The following is a 19,008-nucleotide window of genomic DNA, read 5'->3' on the forward strand; positions in this document are numbered from 1 at the left end:
TTTGATGTTTGCAAATGTTGTATTTTCCCTTTAACAGATAGAAATACACTATATCAAAAGGTTGGTTCTCAACCTAGGTAGTTATATAAACCTTTGACTTTACTTCTCATGCCACATAACATTTTTCTTTTGGATAGAAATGACAGTTGCATGCTGCAGTGTATGTGTACATAAACAGAAGATAAATCTGGCTGAGAAATGTTTATATTTCTAAGTATAATATTCTCAAGTTTTATTAATTAAAATGTAAGATTTATTTCATTATTAACGGTTGATTTGTGTATAATTCGGTATAATGAAATCGATATGAGCATCAATATGCATGTTTAAAACAATTTATATCAAGATTAATAAATACCAAAATGAACTAAATGGGGATGAAGATGATAAATATGTGCAAAGTACAGCAATTATTTCATTATAAAAGTGTATATCAGTCTAAGATTTTAATAAGTCTTTGTTGCTGGAAACATGTTTGCATTGCGCTTGTTATAAGATCAGTTTCAACATTTTTAATGATTTGTAATAATAATCTTATTACTGAAACCTTTTATATTACTATAAATGTATTTGCAAAAGTAACTATTTTTGTAAAAAAGGCCTTTTTATAATTTGTGACTTTTTTCGAACTCATTGGGATTTCTGATAATTGTATATATTTCTGATGTTGGATTTATACATCTTTCTACAGGCCAATTTAAAAGACAGCTTTGTGTTTGTATAAGGACTCACAAGGCATTTAGAAATTAGTTACCAATATCACTAGTAATCAAAGCTCTTTTCACAAATATCCCTCCAATGTTTTGATTCTCAACATTAAAATGCTTTAAAGCCAGAGTCTATCATTTGCAGCTACCCAAAAAGTAACTGGCTAATTATTGTTGAAAAACATACTTGGATGAAAGATAGTAAGGGGACTAAACTCCCTGTGAAATTATTCTTTCTGGCAAGCTGTCATTTAGCAGAAATCAACAAAAGAAGGCCTTTCCAACGGTGCTTCTTAATTGCAAATGATGGACTACATCGATCAAAGAAATTCAAAAAAATTGATGCAGTTTCCTATTGCCTGTAATTTGAGTGATAATGATGATTTCTATTCAAGTTATATTTGATATGTGAGCCCATAATCTTATTTGATTTTTGACTTGCATCCATTTTTTTTATGACTATTATAATCTTGCCTTGAATGTATTAAAGGAAAGACATCTGTAATTACTGTGTGTACATGTACTTCTTTGACTTCTTGTACCAAACAATATCCTTATACAGTTTAGGGGGTTAATTTAGTTATTATTAGTATATTTTTAATCGCACGTAACCGTTTCAAGAAGCCTTCATAACAGTCAAGTAGTTGGTCAACTTTTCAGTCATTCATGGAAATACATGTGTATAACTACTACTTAAAAAAAACCCCAAGTTCCAAGTGGTACAACCTACAGCGGCCGGGTAACGTGAAGACCGCTATACGACACCGTCTGTGCACCAGAGAGTACAGAAAACGAAAAGGAATGGGGCGTGATCTAATATGCAAAAATATGCAAATTCAACGCATGCGCAACAGTGTTTGCAAAAACCAGGCTTTGAATGCAAAGCTGTAATACTTAAAGACATGTATCTGAAAGACAAGGCGGGCTTGCATTTTTGTAACCCTATTGGTTGTAGGAGCCCGTTGTGTGTGTGTACTACCTGAGCAGGACCTGGTTCACCTAAAAAAAAATGCATGTCACTGGATTGTTTATACATTTAGGCTCCACTATTTTTCCTCCCGTTACATCCGACGTGTACAATTTTGTGACTTCTGGACGCATCCCTTAATGCCTTTTACCCTCTTAGAGTGATTGAAAGCAAACTACCTATCCAACAAATGAGAACAGTTTGAACTCATTTTGAATGATAATTGTGTGACAAATTCGCGGTTAAGAGGCAACAGGGACAGAAAAAATGTCGCACTTTGGACCCAAACTTTATAGTATGCCCCAATGCTGTTTGCTGGTACGACACTATTGTAGCCACTTTTCAAACAGATCACATTTAATATGAAACATAAGGTTCGGCGATTCTGATTTTCTATTTGTCAATTTGGGACAAAAGACAGCAGCAGTGGACCCGATGTAGGTATTTGGAATGACTAGGCCATCATGAGTAACCAAACAAGAATTGTAACCTCAAAAAATTGAAACTATATTTATAAAACAGAATATGACCACAACCGTATTTGATTCACATTTTAAATCCTTTCTTTGTACATGTATTTTTCCTTGTGTTGCCAAATGATGAAGGATACAAACAAATATCTGTATTGACAGTAGAGAGACAATATCAACTGAAAAAAGGAACACAGAATTCAGTCAAGAGGGTCATCTTTATTTGCAAAACTACAAAATTCCAACTGAAAAACTGATTTGCAAAAAAGGACTTGCAAAATAAAATAGTTTTTTTTCCCGATGGGTTGTTGATCAAATGATTGATATAACGGATTCCAGCTTAAACACAGTGGATAAAGAAATTCTCCAGTATGTTACATATGAAACACACAGTAGTTAAGGTTTATTCTGATGACTGCAACTGTGTATATGTAATCTTGTTTTAGCAATTCAAATGAAATTAGTCCACTCACATGCTGTATAAAATTGTAAAATTACTTGGGAAGTTGATGCATGGCTGTTTGTTGGAACGTGCTCTGTGGCACTGGAGAGGCGTACATGTTGTCGTCTATGTGTGCAATAGATTAGTTTATAACACCTCACCCACAGATTCTGTGTCTTGATTGGCCAAGAGCGAGTCACATGTACTCGCTATTTTTGCTATATGTGTGTGCACGGCCAAAAGTACTATACCCGTAGCAACCAAAGAACTACCATTAGCAACCAAAGTACTATATCCACGGCGCGGTATTTGTGTGCAAATGCATGCTGGGTTGCGCGTTGCGCATTTTGTTCCAAAGAGAGCGCCACAGAGTTGGGTTCAAACATTTCGTGAAGGGTAGTTTGGAAGAGAGAAATACATTTTCCACCAATTTTGTACTGAAATTGAAATTTATTTCAACTGTATTCAGATTTAAATAATTTGAAATATTAAAACCAAGCAGAATCTGTGGGGGAGGTGTTATAAAACAAATATTGACTGCTTTATCTCGTGGTGTAGTAAAACTAGCCTCCCTCAGTGATCCATGGAGCATTCTATTTTCCCTCGGCTTCGCCTCGGGAAAATAGAATGTCCATGGATCACCTCGGGAGGCTAGTTTTACTACAATATTTGTATATTATTTCCATGATTTATCTTATGACATTTTGATGAAAATAAGATGATGCTTGATGCTAAATTATGCTTGAATCCTGCTCTTAGCCCGATAAGCAGAGTACCATAGCAGGAGTGCCAAGCCAGATGCTATCATCTCGGTGCCTACAACTGGTCCATGAGACACACCCTGTTGACAACACAAGATAGAAAATTACAGGAGAAAGTAATGATCAATTCTGTTGCATGGTGCAGTCACATTTCTTCATCTTCAACCTGTGTGCTTTGGTTATTAGGCTTAAAGAAGTACTGCCCGTTCTCTTCAACAAATACAATTCTTTTCCTGAACAAATTTCAAAAGGTTAGTGCTTTTTTAATAACCACCAACAAACCCGGCCTTTTCAGTTTTGGTATCTGCAAATCTTTGAACAATCAGATCCCCCCTGTGACTAGACTAGTCCTGGTCCCCAAATTATTGATTCTAAAAGGGGGCGGGGACCAGTCTACCCTGCAAGAACTGAATTTTTGTTTGGCCACAAATTATTTGAACTATTTATTATATAACTAAACATCTATAGGCAGATTTTTTTTCTGTAGATGTCTCATTCAATGTAAACAATATTTCTATCAAAATAGCAATTTACAAAACTAAATCCATTTTTGGGGTGAAACTCAAAAACAGGTTGCTTCCATGATAAGCAAGTCATGGTTCAGGTCCTGCTTGTGCACAGTTTTTTGTATTCTATTATTGGGGTATTCTCAAACAAGTCCATTCCATACAAATACAATTTTGGTAGGAAAAATAATTCATGTTAACAAAATGCTTCATGAAGCAAAGTTTACCCTGTGAGCCACGTTAATTGTGAAGGCTGGCTTGACTTTGGCAGAATCATCCCCTGCTCTCATGGCCTGCAAATGCAAAACAATATGCACAAACAGAAGGTCATTCTTTGCCAAATCCACTCAATTCCATATAATTTGAGGTGACCCACTCAGGTTGAATGAAAGTTTCTTTACAATTTCATACTTCTATGCACCATAAGCATTTCAGCCCCTAGCTCAAAGCTAGTTTTGAACTTTGGCCCAAACTCAAAATTGTCAGGAAACCATACTTTAGGATACGGAACACAGATAAGTGACATCCAGTTTGTAATATCTGCTGTAGTACACCAGCATGTTCACTTCTCAAGACAGTTGTCTCCCAACACCTTATCTGCTTAAGTATTTTTTGGCCTATTTTTGGTCCTTTGGTAACAATAGTTCAACCTCGACTAGGCTCTATAGAAATGTATTGTACACATACATGAACAGAAATACAGAGTGGCAAAAAAAAAGGAACCCCATACTTCCACTACTCTGAGGCTCAAACCACATATACCAATGCACAGAGAATCTTTTTAAGAGAAATATGAAACCAAGATCGTCCGATTCGGTTCAGTAGTTTTTGTTCTAGAGCTTATTTTGTGAAGCAAGGTGGGGGTCAGTTTTGTCCCGATGAATTACAAAATCGCGCCCGGGAATTTGACTTACATTTTAAATGATAGAGGGATTATTATGTAATAATACCACATGATAGAAGTGTGCTTCACAAAATAGGCTCTGCAGCAAAAACTACTGGACCGTATCGGGATATTTAGGACTTCTAAAAGGATTCTCCATCAATTGGTACAGGTGCTTTGAGTCGCAAGGTAGTGGAAGTATTTTTTTTTTTGGACCACCCTGAATAATTGCAAATCTTTATCTCCAAGGAAGGATCTTTGTTGAGACATGTTCAGGACTTGAAAACAGAAAATAAAAGGGATTGTTGAATCATTTAAAAAAAAATTAACTGTGCGTGCAGACAACTTTCTTTGAGTTGATCACTATACAGGGCGAGAAAAAAAATGTCCCTTTGGATAAGTCCTTGTCTCCCACAACAACGGGAAAGGTTACCGGTTTCTTCCCTTCAGCCAACATTTGGTCTGGGTATTGACCACGGTCAGTAGAAGTTTCACCGATATTCAGCCATTCTTGAAAACGATACAGGCCTTTCTTTTTAACGACCCAAAACACTACAACACAATGTTTCCGGATATTTTTAAGGGAATGTCTATTTAATGGCTAGCACACTGCTAGACGGATCAATTCAAAGTAGCCATGGCAAGGCCACAGTTTACTGCTGCCCAAAGGGACTTTATCATGGTCAGTACATTTGATGAAACCAGCAGCGTACAAGACAAGTTACGCCCGTTTGGAGAACACTTTCCAGACGTATGGCAGCCTAACACTCGGAACATGTGAAGAAATATTGTAAAATACAGACAAAAAGGCAACAGCAAGAACCTGAATAAGGGGCGCCAAGATCGCCAGATCTTACCCCTCTTTAATGTTTTCTTTGGGGGTACCTTAAGGACCAGGCGTACGGCATTCTGCCAAACACTCTGCAGGGACTTCGCCAACGAAGCCCTCAGAAGAACATGGATGGTCCGCAGAGCTATTGCAGACAAGAGGACATGGGCACAACTATGCATTGATCTGAACGACAGGCAGGTGGAAGGTCGAGCAGCGGGACAGTTAACTGTGAACCTGATCTGTCATTCACTTTCAAGTTCAATAAATGTAATTCCATTCAATTGATATCACATTCTGTTATTCCTTTTATTTGTTTCATTGACCAGAGGCCCATTGTCCCCATTGTGTTCACAGCAAGAGGCCTATCCTGAACATTATGTTGGTAGTGTGTTGGGGGTAGTCACAAAGAAAGGCCTGTAACCTTTCTATGCATGGCTGAATAACAGTGAAACTTCTACGGACTGTGGTCAATACCCAGATGGAATGTTGGCTGTGGGAGACAAGGCCTTATCCTGTGAGTCACCCTGTATCTGGGTATACTCACGCAATCAGCTTGACATTAGGCATCATAAGTGTGCCATTTTATTTTGTTTTAAGATCAATTTTACAGTAACACCATGTAACAAATCTCTTTTGTGAGTTTGTGAGGTTCTGAGAAGATCCCGGGGAAACTCAATATTTCTGACAGTATGCCTTGCCTATGGTCAGAAGATGACGTCTCCTCACAAACTCACAAAAGAGAGATGTTACAAGGTGCAATCCTAAACCTTATCTCATTGCTGTCTTCACCGTACAAACCTTCAAATCATATTTTGGTTTCAATAAAACAAATCAAATGTATGGTATACTGTAAATGTACATGTGTATCACACAAGTTGATCATACACAACAAATGCAAAATATTTCCTCCCCTTCTACATTCTTTGTAAATTTAATCTTACTTATTTTGAATGAGAAAAGTGTTAATTAATCTCTTCTGTAACTTTTGGATCTACCTCTGTCCCTTTCACTTTTGAACATCATCAACCAGCAAGGATAAGAAGTGCAATGTCTAATAGAATGACCCCTCCAGTTATAACTGCAGAAACTCTCATGTCTAACAGCATGCAATGCATGGCTGACAAGCTCCACAACCAAGCCCATTGCACTGCTTGAGAACTCATGCAGCTATCTGGAATCTCTTTCAACAAAATGTTTTGTAAATAAACCTACCTTCCTCAGAGCACTAAATCCTTCCTCATCATAGAATCTCACTTCATAGTTACCAGATGGTGCATTCTTATGTTCCTCAGTCCAGCTTACCTGTGAATGAGAATTCTTGTTGTGAGTTCTAGAGTTTCTCTACAGTGATTAATTGTAGATAAATTGGTTTGGAATACAAGATGGCATGCAGTAAGCATCAAATAATTATATAACTTAAGCCACTTATGCTTCATCAGACACAACAGAGTTTTGGCAGGCACACGAGTTCTGTGTTAAATAAAAAAACAAATTAGAAAAAATGAATTAGAATCAAATGTGACATTTGTCATGGAATGCCACAGGAGCCACTTTGACAATCGTATAAACATGTAAACACACCCATTCTGGAATTTGTATTCCTGTGGAGACATTTCTTTGTTCTCGTGTAGTAAAGTTTTCGAATTTGAAATTGAAGTTTCAAAATGCTCTTATTTTAACCAGAATTAATTTCCTGGGCTGAAATTTGGACTAAATATCCCTTTTTTAAAACTCTTCCATTTGCGACAGATCAACCTACCTTGGAAATTCCTAGTTTTTGAGTAAAATCCATATATCTATTTCGTGAAATTCTTGTGGAGACGTATTCATCTATAGAAATGTTCTTCTGGAGACGTATACAATCTTTTGTTCCCTATTGTGTGCATGTCTCCGTAAGGTAGTAAATTCCAGAACAAAATGAACAATGCAATCAATAAGGATGCGCCTTTTGTTTATGCATGTACAGGTACATGTATATAAACATGCCCGATATCAAAGGCGTCAGTGGTTAAACTTTTAAATGGTGCTTAATAGTTACAAAATCCTGAACAAATAGCAATCAACTCTGTACATGTATTATGATCTGAAGCAGCATTCCATACATGAGTTCACAAAAGTTCAACCATCCCAAGATATCTTTATCTGACAGCTTTGATAAAACACAGCATACAATACTAAGGCTGTCTCTTGACATTTGTACAATCATAAGTAGATAGTACTTTGGTGACATGTATTGTACAACTTTTATCCATGTATATGTCACTTTAACTCAAAAATCAAGAGCACATATGCATTTCAGTGAAATTGAAGAAATGTCAAGGCATCTATTTTTACAAACCCTGGTAATTCTGGCAATGAGGTGGATTATTTCTACAACCGTTTTTTTAAATAGTTTATTATCCTTTGGCTACAGATTGTTCTAATCTGAATGCATGTCTTCTGTTTCACTCAGCATATATACTTGTTTGAGCAGTCCTGTTTTCATAGCTGTCATAACCAACAAGAATAGGGAACAGTCAAGCTGGACAAATCAAGGGCACTTGAGTATTACTAAAAGGCTGAAGCATGAACTTCTCATGTCACATGCCCAGTTTTACAGTTCAACAATAAGTAACAGAAATGTTTCTTGGTGTCCGTACTGTCAGTTTCAATTTTTTCCCATCTCAAACTGTTTTGCGCCTAAAACTTCAAGGCATCTGGTCAATTTGAACCCTTAAATGTCAGAAATGTCTGATGATATATTATATGTAAATGGACCTATTTCAATTCCATACCTGATACTGATTGTCTCCAAAACGAGAAACAGGGAGCTGCTTGCCAGAGATCTCCGCATTCAAAAACAAGTTCTGCATTCAAACGCAAGATAATATTTCAAAGAAAATACATCATTGCCATTTGTTCAATTAAAGCTACAGGAATGTTAGCGTTCAAATCTTGGGTCGTACCATTTCCAATCACAAACATTCCTGGGTGGTATATGTTTGTGATTGTGCACTTCATCCACATAGTCTAAGTCACTGTCCTGTACACCATACCCTCCAGTGTAGATATTTCATAATAAATGTGTTTTCAAATGAATCACAAAGGTTCACCTATTATTTTATAGCGCTTTTAACTAGGATCAAGTGCTTTGCATGACTATACCTGCTCATGCAACCAATCAAATATTGCTCAGACTATCTCAAGTTGTACTCACAACTCTAAGCATCCATTTTTCAGGTTGCCAATTCAAACACATTAACCATCTCTGCCCTCAAGGGTACCCATTTTTATCTTATGTGGGTAGAACCATCATTTATCTATTTATTTATTAGCTGTTTCGGTGTACACACCGAAACAGCTCTTGTTTTCGTTAAGATTTTTTTTTTTCTTTTTTTTTTTTTTTTTTTTTTCTCCTTTTTCAGACTTTTTCCCATAGGTTTAACACACGTTTCTTCTGGCAGTCCACTTTGCCACTTTTATAAATCCGATTGATTTCAGACTTGGTACATACTGAGACCACCACCCACAGATGGTCCTAGAAGAAATTTGTGATCGTGACGTCATCAGGTGTCAGGTTACGTCACATTAAAGATGCATTTTTCCCCATATGTTTTGTACACGTTTTAAAACACTCCAGTTTGGTATCTTCGTAAATCCGATCGACTTTAAACTTAATTTATAATTAGACTACCACCCACAAATGGTCCTAGAAGAAATTCGTGATCGTGACGTCATCAAGAGTCAGGTTACGTCACATTAAAGATGCTTATTTCCCCATAGGGTTTGTACATGTTTTAAAACGCTCCATTTCGGCACTTTCGTAAATCTGATCGACGTTACACTTGGTACACACTTAGACCATCACCCACAAATGGTCCTTGAAGAAATTCGTGATCATGACGTCATCAGGTGTCACGTTACATCACATTAAAGATGCACATTTTCCCCATAGGTTTTGTACACGTTTTAAAACGCTTCACTTTTTGGCACTTTCGTAAATTTGATCGACTTTATACTTGGTACACACTTAGACAACCACCCACAGATGGTCCTAGAAGAAATTCGTGATCGTGACGTCATCAGGTGTTTGGTTACATCACATTAAAGATGCATTTTTCCCCATAGGGTTTGTACACGTTTTAAAACACTCTACTTTGGCACTTTTGTAAATTATGCGATTGACGTTAGACCTGGTACACACTTAGACTACCACCCACAGATAATCCTGGAAGAAATTCGTGATCGTACCAATGCCGAGATGGGTTATAGATGAAAATTCATGTGATGTCATCATCAAATGTCACGTGACGTCCCTTAAAGGGGCATTTTGTTCTTTATAGGCCTATATTTACAGACCTATACGTTCGATTTGGTTATAACTTGACATGTACGTATAATGTGCTGTTATAGATGACAGTTTTAGTAACATCACTGATTGTTCGTCACGTGCACAAATTATTTCGAATATCCGAAACAGCTTGTGTTTGTCCACAAACACATTTCTAGTTTATTTATTTATTTCATCCAACATCTAACAGCGCAAGTGCCAGAGATGGATGGATACATTAATTGATTTACAATACAAATTTAATAATTAGCAAATTTGCAAAAGAATTAAAACATCAAAACATTAAGGAAGTTTTTATGTGCACATGTACATGTACTAAGCTTGACTGTACCTTGGCATTGTTTTTGCAGACAAGTGTGAACTCAATGAGAAATACAGACTCTGTAGAACTAGTTGCATCAGTTGTTGTGTACACCTTATGGTCCGTAGAAGCTCCAATGCATGTATCACCTGCATGTACATACAGAGAATTTCATCATCAATTTAAGAAGTTGAAATGCATTCACAAACAAATTAAACTAGAAAGCACTCAGAGAGTGCACTTGACCTCCGCCAAGATAAACTATTCCCCGATATATTGTAAGTACAATGTACATCTAACACGAGGAGCTTTTAAAATGCTCAATCATGTTCTGAAATCAAAGGGCAGAAACACGCTGTATTAATATGTACACTGTATTGTTTGAACACTTTTGAATACAGAATTGAGCCATTTCCATAGGGTCACTGTTTAAATAAAGGGTGTAAAACAGGGGTTTGCAGCTAGCTAGCCGCGAGGTCTGTACTGAACTCTAGAAGGACCAGTGTCCAAGTAAATAATGACTTTAACATGCATGTTCAAGTCACACTATGTTTTTTTTACTCACCCTGTAGAAACACACTAACCCTCTTTAACCCTAACCCACCTAACTCCTCCAAAATCCTCCTGGCGGTTTTGGAGGATTCTAGAGGATTGAGGATGAATGGTGATTGAATCAAATGAGGATTCTGGAGGATTGAGGATGAATGGTGATTGAAGCACATGAGGATTTTGGAGGATTGAGGATGAATGGTGAATGAAGCACAAGAGGATTTTGGAGGATTGAGGATGAATGCATTTTGAGGCAGGACTGTCTGATGATTTTGAAGGATTTGGCGTTGGTTATCCTTCATTTAAACACGAGTGCAAAGTTTTGGGATGAGGAGGATTTTGGAGGATTGAGGATGAATGCATTTTGAGGCAGGACTGTCTGACAATTTTGAAAAATTTAGGCGGAGTTGCAAAATTTTGGAAAATTTTGGAGGATTTTGGAGGATTGAGGATGGTTGTAAGCAACAAGGGCCTAGGGGGTTAGGGTTAAAGCAATAGAAAGTTAGTCACCCCCTTTTCAGACGTCTATATTTCGTGTAATTTCCAGGTTCGTTTGCACATGTTTGCGTATCTAAATTCCAGAACAAAATTACACGAAAGTAGATGTGTGAAAAAGGGAGGGACTAATTTTCTATTGCTATAAAGAGGGTCAGTATGCTTCTAAAGCATAAATAAACTACAAATCAAGTCTAAATGTGAAAATCCAAATTTGACAAAGTTCTACATTTTCGGGTACATGTTCCAAGTGTGGCCTTTATGAAAGGTAGTCCAGTATTAAAGTTGGCCACATTTATGGGGCTAGGTAAGTCTATGTAGCTGCAGGGACCTAGCTAACTGCAGCTGATCTGATGAGTGCCAAAGAATTTGTACATGCGGTAATGAAACTTAACATTGGACGACTGAGGGCATTAAATTGGTTTCGGCGGTTCTGAAAATCATTGTAACGCGCCCACCACTACCTGCTCTCTCACCCTGGTATTGGATCAAGATTTTTGAATAGTCTGGTGCCTGCATGTGCGTTACATCAGCGTTTGTTTTTGTATGCGGTGTCTTTATATAGAGATCAGTGGGCCAAGTGCATGACGTGTTAAATTCTGCAGATAATTTGGAATCGCACTTACGATCCGGACTAGACCCGTGAACGTGGCTTGTAAACTACGCCATGCTCTTGTACATGTTCGAACCAAGCGAAATCGTCCTTCCGTGACAAAGACTGAACATTGCCTAACCGTGTGATAAGTATTCACATATCAAGCTTTCTTGAACATGTTGAAATCTGCTTTTACGCCAAATCTGGCATTCAAACGAAATTCGAGGTAAAATCTGGCAAGATCTCGACGTCGAAGTAGAAGTCCTGCAACCTCCTCCTGATGCATGTGATTTACTACCTGATAAATGCTGCGGATAATTTGGTATCGCACTGACGCTCCGGGCATTCCTTTTGTCCGGATCGTAAGTGCAATTCCAAATTACAATGTATTAGCTGCGTTTATCACGTGGTCTCGTTATTGGCCAATCAGACGCCGCCTATCATATGCGCCACATGAAGCAGACGGGTAGTTCGGAGGGCTCCGATAATTTTGCACGCAAATGACCCTGGGTACTCGTCCAGGGTCATTTGTCAGGGTCACTTGTCAGGTTAAAATCTAATTTCTACATGTTCGTATGGGTCTTCATTGATGGCAAATTTTGTCGAAATGACACATCCTGAACACGCGGGAAGGCAAATTTAGATTTCTAGGTGAGTACTCAACATCCATATGAAATTATGTATGGCGGATCGATTTTGCTAGGTTCCAAAATACACAACAGCATGGCGTTGTATACAACGCCACGTTCATGGGTCTAGATCCGAACATGAGGAGTGCCCAGAGCGTCAGTGCGATACCAAATTATCCGCAGCATTTATCACGTGGCCTCGTGATTGGCCCGTCTGATGCCGCCCGCGCATCATGATGTACTGTTTCGCGATGCAAAGCATACAATCTCCCCTCCATCCCAAATGGTCGAGCCGAATGTAGAGTTGACCTGCTGAGGTCACGCGAAGATCAGCGCACGCGCAACATACGTAAACACACACATGAACATAACCTTGCATTCGTCAGATCGGAGACGCGAGGCTGGTGATTAAAAACTCAGATTTTCCACCCAAAAAAATTGTCCCATGATCCAAATGTCAATTGCGTGAAAATATTACAGAGTTATGGATCAACAAGCTCAACTTTTTGGGTGGATTTGTGTTTCAAAAAGTGGAATTTCAGACAAAGGTATTTCGTCTATCAAAGGGCATGTCCAAAAGCCATAGAGTGCTGACCCCCGAATCTGAAGGCTCTCAGAAGGCTGACGGAGAGAAGCCTTCTGATTTCAGAAGTAGACTCCCTCCGTAACGTAGGGAGGAAAGCCGAATGTCAGACAAGTCCACCGTTGAGACAACTCGACTCGGGACAAGTCGACCGTTGAGACAACTCGACCGTTGAGACAACTCGACCGTTGAGACAACTCGACTCGGGACAAGTCGACCGTTGAGACAACTCGACTTAATAATGGAAATGTACATGTATACACGTGGAGCGGAAAAAGTTGCATAAATCTGTGGCAGGACCGGGCACGGCGCGGGCACACTCGATGCACAGAGGGCACTCCGATCCGGTGGCCGTCGCGTCGGGCAGGCGTGCCATGCCCGCGAGGACCGGGCCCGGCCTGCGCGGCACGCGGGCACACGTTGATGCACAATGAGCGCTCCGGTGGCCGTCGCGTCGGGCCGCCCGGACCCATCAGCGCGGCGACGCAGCATACAGTCTACCGACGGGGTAGCCCCACTAGTGTAGCCGCGGTATGCTGCGCTGAACCTCTGGCCACACACCGTGGTACTGCGCACTACTGAGGGCGTTTTCATAAAAATTATGGTCCGTTTCTTACATATGGTTGTATTCTATGATGTCCCATCTATCACTTCTGGGATGCTTAGGTGTAATGATGTTCAATTTTCCGAGATATTCTTGAATCTTTCTGGAGCCCATATGCACTCGTGAAACGTCTGGTGATGGCAGCCATTTTGAATGTGACAAGAGATGACCTCAAGCTGTGACGTCGCGTTTATGCAAATTGCTTGTCGAGCGAGGGCGCGAGTTGCAAATGCGACGGCTGTTTCCTGTACCATGCATTTATCGTCTGGGGGCCACATGCACTGATCTCTATTCAGGATCCACGGCACAGGAAACAGCCGTCGCATTTGCAACTCGCGCCCTCGCTCGACAAGCAATTTGCATAAACGAGATGTCACAGCTCTTGAGGTCATCTCTTGTCACATTCAAAATGGCTGCCATCACCAGACGTTTCACGAGTGCATATGGGCTCCAGAAAGATTCAAGAATATCTAGGAAAATTGAACATCATTACACCTAAGCATCCCAGAAGTGGGGGTCAGACAAGTCGACTGTTGAGAGAACTCGACTCGGGACGAGTCGACCGTTGAGACAACTCGACTGTTGAGACAACTCGACCGTTTGTGCGATGAATGGAAAGACAACTCGACCGTTGAGACAAGTCGCCTTGCATGTTTTTGGGCTTAGTTTTGGGGATAGTACCGGGACTTTTGACGGCGGCCAAGTTTTTTTGTTGCATATAACAGAGCCGATATAGCGCAGCGTGATTGTCCGTTTTTTCCGAGCCTGTGCGCGCATCCCCGGTCAACGTGGCCGTACCGTGCCCGGTGGCATCGTTTTTGTGCCGGGCCTGTGCGCCCACTTGCATGTCAACTTGTCCGTACTGTGCACGGTGGCATTTTTTTTGTGCCGGGCCTGTGTGCCCACTTGCATGTCAACTTGTCCGTACCGTGCACGGTGACATCGTTTTTGCCGGGCCTGTGCGCCCACTTACCGCGATGGTTGACGTGCCGTATGCTGGGCCCGGTCCTCGCGGCCCGCCCGACGAGCGCGACGGCCACCGGATCGGAGCGCCCTCTGTGCATCGAGTATGCCCGCGCCGCGCCCGGGACCGGTCCTGCCACAGATTTTTGCAACTTTTCCCGCTCCACGTGTATACATTTCCATTAAGTCGAGCTGTCTCAACGGTCGAGTTGTCTCGAGTCGAGTTGTCTCAACGGTCGACTTGTCTCAACGGTCGAGTTGTCTCAACGGTCGACTTGTCCCGAGTCGAGTTGTCTCAACGGTCGACTTGTCTGACATCCCCAGAAGTGATAGATGGGACATCATAGAATACAACCATATGTAAGAAACGGACCGTAATTTTTATGAAAATGCCCTCAGTAGTGCGCGGGGCATCAGGTCAACTCGGACCCATGCCAAGTCGGACCCATGCCAAGTCGGACCCACGCCAACTCGGACCCACGCCAACTCGGACCCACTACCAACTCAGACCCACTACCAACTCGGACCCACTACCAACTCGGACCCAAGACCAACTCGGACCCAAGACCAACTGGGACCCATGACCAACTCGGACCCAACAATGACTTAATCATTAGTTTCAGAGATTATATTTATAGATCATCTTAATGTTACAGTGCTTATAGTGAAGATATTCTGTAATTATATTGGTCAGAATGGGGCTTTTAGTTTTGTTGTTTGATCATACTACGTTGACTTTGCTCTCTATAACTCATTCACATGAAGAAATGGATATCTATGTGCAATGTTTTCCTTTTTCATCTGCTTTTTCTGTGTGTGCCAAATAATATAAACCAAATTAAATCACACCCAATGAAGGATTTCAATATGTCACAGAAAGGTAATCATCAAGTTAAGGAAATTAGGAATGCAGTTCGAAAATGTCAAACACAATGCATGCAGTAACATTGATCTGTCAATCATTCTCCCCCATTCATAGCGCTGCGCACCAGCGCCAAGAGATTAATCTTCGCGGATGAACCAACGCGCGGTCCCCGGTTCACACAAACAGCGGCAAGTTCATTCAGCAGTATCGGCACCCCTTGATCAGTTCAGTGAAGCGGGTAAAAAGGTTACCACTGCGAAGATCGAAGTGAATGAAAGATAATTCCTAATTAGAAAGACTAATCTGACTCAGGAACATTCAACCAATTCACATGCTGGCCTTGAAGTTTGTGGTTTTTTATACGACATTGTTTAATCTTTCATACTTTTTTATAAATATATTATGGAACCCGACATGTATTTCCAAGCTCTATCGATTACCCGAAAAAATTCAGAATTTGACTTTTTATACTTCATTTATTATGGAACCTTCGTTTTCATTGAAGTGTATGCCAAGATGTTTATTTATTATTTTTTTTAATAGAACGCTTTTTAATTTTAATTATTTTTGGGTACTTGGAAATGGCACGTTTATACGTTTATACTCCTGTCATTTAATAATAATATTTTTTTACCCATTTAGGCAGTTAATTTCATTTAATTATATATTTAAATTCACTTACTTTGTTTTCTGGTATAAGCATATTACACATTTTGTTCAGTGAGGAAGTTATTAATTTGAAATAGGCCTTTCATTTCATGTAATTGTTTTTTTTTAATAGTATTTTTTTACGATTCTGTTTAACCTTTTATACTTTTTTGATTATCTTTTTCCCCCATGGAACATCATAGTCGAACATACAGGCAGCTACCTGTAAGGCCTTGAAGGATAATCTTCCCAGAGCTCCAATACTCCTTTTTGTGGGTATTTAATAAGTTGATCTTTTTTTTAGTTCACATGCTGGTTTTTTTTTTACGAATCTGTGTAACTTTTTATATTTTTTTTATTAACCTTTTTTGTTCAATATGGAACCTTCATTTTTCTTGCAGTGTATGCAGTGGTGTTTATGTGGTTTCTTTTTTTAAATACATACATTGTGTACATGTAGAGATTAGAAAAGACTTTGTTTTTATACCTTATTTATTTTATTTAATGGCTTATAATGTTTACTTATATTTATTGAATTAATAATGTCATGTTTGAAAGTGTTTATGTTTCAATGTCATACTTTCCAATTTTATTTTTCTATGAAGATCTGTTCTGAATTTATGTGGTTTGAATTAAAAATGAAATAAATTGCTGTTAAATTGAGCAAGATGGCGTGAACGATGTCAAATATGAAAATGAATAATTAGTTAAACTTTAATTTTAATTACTTTTGGTTAAAGCGCAATATGTTTCAATGGAAACAAATAATAAAAATAAATAATTAATTACACTTGAAAAAGCGCATTTCAAAATAGCATTTCAATGCGCTTTACAACGACAAACTGCTGCAATACAGATATTTCACCTGACAACTACAATGAAAATTTATACTTAACAGCATCACTGTATTAACAGATGATAAGTGGACAAACTTTATGAAATTGTCGAATGATTGAAAACGCTGTCAAATGATTGTAAACGATGGGTCCGAGTTGGTAGTGGGTCCGAGTTGGTAGTGGGTCCGAGTTGGTAGTGGGTCCGAGTTGGTAGTGGGTCCGAGTTGGCATGGGTCCGAGTTGGCATGGGTCCGACTTGGCTTGGGTCCGACTTGGTTTGGGTCCGAGTTGGATCGAAACCGTGCGCGGTACCACGGTGTGTGGCCAGAGGTTCAGCGCAGTATACCGCGGCCACACTAGTGGGGCTAACCCCCCGGAAAGCCAAGCATGCCAAGGGACTGGAGTCCACCTTAGCCCAGGTTGGAGGAAGTCTTCATTGCATTACGACTAACGTCCAGGACGAGAATTCTCTACATAAGACCACCCAAAATTTAGACCAGATTTTTGTTACGTTTTACCTCGTTACAGAAGCTTATTTCATGCCTACATTTTCTATGTGTCCTTACCTATTGGGTCGCTGGGTTCAGGAATTCCATATGTGATGCTGACCAACATTAATCAGGAAAATAAACTCTAAAGCAGCGTTAAACTTGTACGTGTTTGTAGTCTCTTTTCATCAGTTTATTCCCAGAGTCATACGTCATGTACAATGTACGTGCGTACGAAAGCGCGCACACACGCTAGTAGCGCCCTCATTTGTTTAGTTTTGGTTGGAACCGTGACGTCACTCCAGCCAACCGATGTCACGAAAACGCTCAACCAATGAGTGAATGACCAAAGCCGAAACGTGTTTCTGGTAACTGGCGCGAAAACACGCTCGGTCATCATGGTCATTGCCTTCAAGTAAGTGCGCGTGCGTATGAGGGTGGTTACTAAGCAAATCGCGCGTGCGCACTGCATATTCATGCTGCATAGTCTGGCCCCCGGACCAGATGTGATATGAGCGTCGAGAATAATTGTCCGGTCTAGGGATCCAGACTACATGCTGCACAGACGTACATCATGTACGACTAGAATAGACTCGGCGGTGAGAAACTGATGAAAAGAGTCTACAAACACGTACAAGTTTAACGTTGCTTATCGAGTTTATTTTCCAGATTAAGGTCGGTCAGCATCGCATATGGAATTCTGAACCCAGCGGCCCAATAGATAAGGACACATAGAATACTACGACATAGAATACTACGACGGTTTTACTACGAAACCGCCCGGTTTTGAGCACTTCATACCCTGGACTCCCTCCGTTACGTAGCGTAGGGAGGAAAGGGAGTCCACCGGGCTAGAGTCCACCTGGTCCTGGGCTAGCCCCATAAATGTGGCCTATTTACTGGACTGCCTCCAAACATAGGCCACACATCCACATGTACAAAAATCGTGTCGACGGAGCCAAATTTTGATTTTCACATTTAGGCTTAGTTTGTAGGGTTTTTTTGCTTTAGAAGCATACTCACCCTCTTTACAGGCTAATCAGAAAGTGCTGCCTTTTTCAGATGTCTAATTTTTGTGAAATTTCATGTTGAAATTTTGATACGCAAACGTGTAAAAATGAATCTGGAAATTTCACGAAAAATATACATCTGAAAAAGGCAGCACTTTCTGATTAGCCTATAAAGAGGGTGAGTATGCTTCTAAAGCAAAAAAAACCTACAAACTAAGCCTAAATGTGAAAATCAAAATTTGGCTCCGTCGACACGATTTTTGTACATGTGGATGTGTGGCCTATGTTTGGAGGCAGTCCAGTAAATAGGCCACATTTATGGGGCTAGTCCTGGGCTAGGAGCAAAAGGTGTTCTCGCGTGGCCCTGCATTCCTTTTTAAAGCTCCATGGGTGCTCTATCTTTCCGAGAGGAATTTACGTTTCGCTGGTTACAAATTATCCAACACGAAGAACCTACCGAGTGTGAAAACTGGGTATGCAACAAGAAGAATAACCACCAGAGATCTCCAACTGGGGGAAGCCATGTTGAAAGAGGACACGTAGG

The 19,008-nt window shown here is 40.0% G+C and overlaps 1 protein-coding gene across 1 annotated transcript; it reads right to left on the reverse strand.

Annotated features, from left to right (window-relative positions):
- Nucleotides 1–3,208: 3,208 nt before the first annotated feature.
- On the reverse strand, nucleotides 3,209–18,997 carry LOC119732242 (translocon-associated protein subunit delta-like). The gene is made up of 6 exons (XM_038205682.1): nucleotides 18,922–18,997; nucleotides 10,230–10,348; nucleotides 8,343–8,414; nucleotides 6,781–6,870; nucleotides 4,081–4,146; nucleotides 3,209–3,427 (listed from the first exon to the last, which is right to left on the reverse strand). Exons 1-6 carry the CDS (start codon nucleotides 18,986–18,988, stop codon nucleotides 3,323–3,325), a joined length of 519 nt encoding a protein of 172 aa, XP_038061610.1. The 5' UTR covers nucleotides 18,989–18,997; the 3' UTR covers nucleotides 3,209–3,322.
- Nucleotides 18,998–19,008: the final 11 nt, after the last annotated feature.

Source organism: Patiria miniata, unplaced genomic scaffold (assembly GCF_015706575.1).
Source record: "Patiria miniata isolate m_02_andy unplaced genomic scaffold, ASM1570657v1 HiC_scaffold_24, whole genome shotgun sequence".
Taxonomy (NCBI): Eukaryota; Metazoa; Echinodermata; class Asteroidea; order Valvatida; family Asterinidae; genus Patiria; species Patiria miniata.

Excerpts from the sequence above, each read along its gene's own strand:
- LOC119732242 (XM_038205682.1), bottom strand. The coding sequence starts at position 18,988 with ATGGCTTCCCCCAGTTGGAGATCTCTGGTGGTTATTCTTCTTGTTGCA. Across the intron at positions 8,415-10,229 it reads TCTGCAAAAACAATGCCAAG|AACTTGTTTTTGAATGCGGA; the intron begins GTACAGTCAAGC and ends GTTTGAATGCAG. Across the intron at positions 6,871-8,342 it reads TTGGAGACAATCAGTATCAG|GTAAGCTGGACTGAGGAACA; the intron begins GTATGGAATTGA and ends TCTCATTCACAG.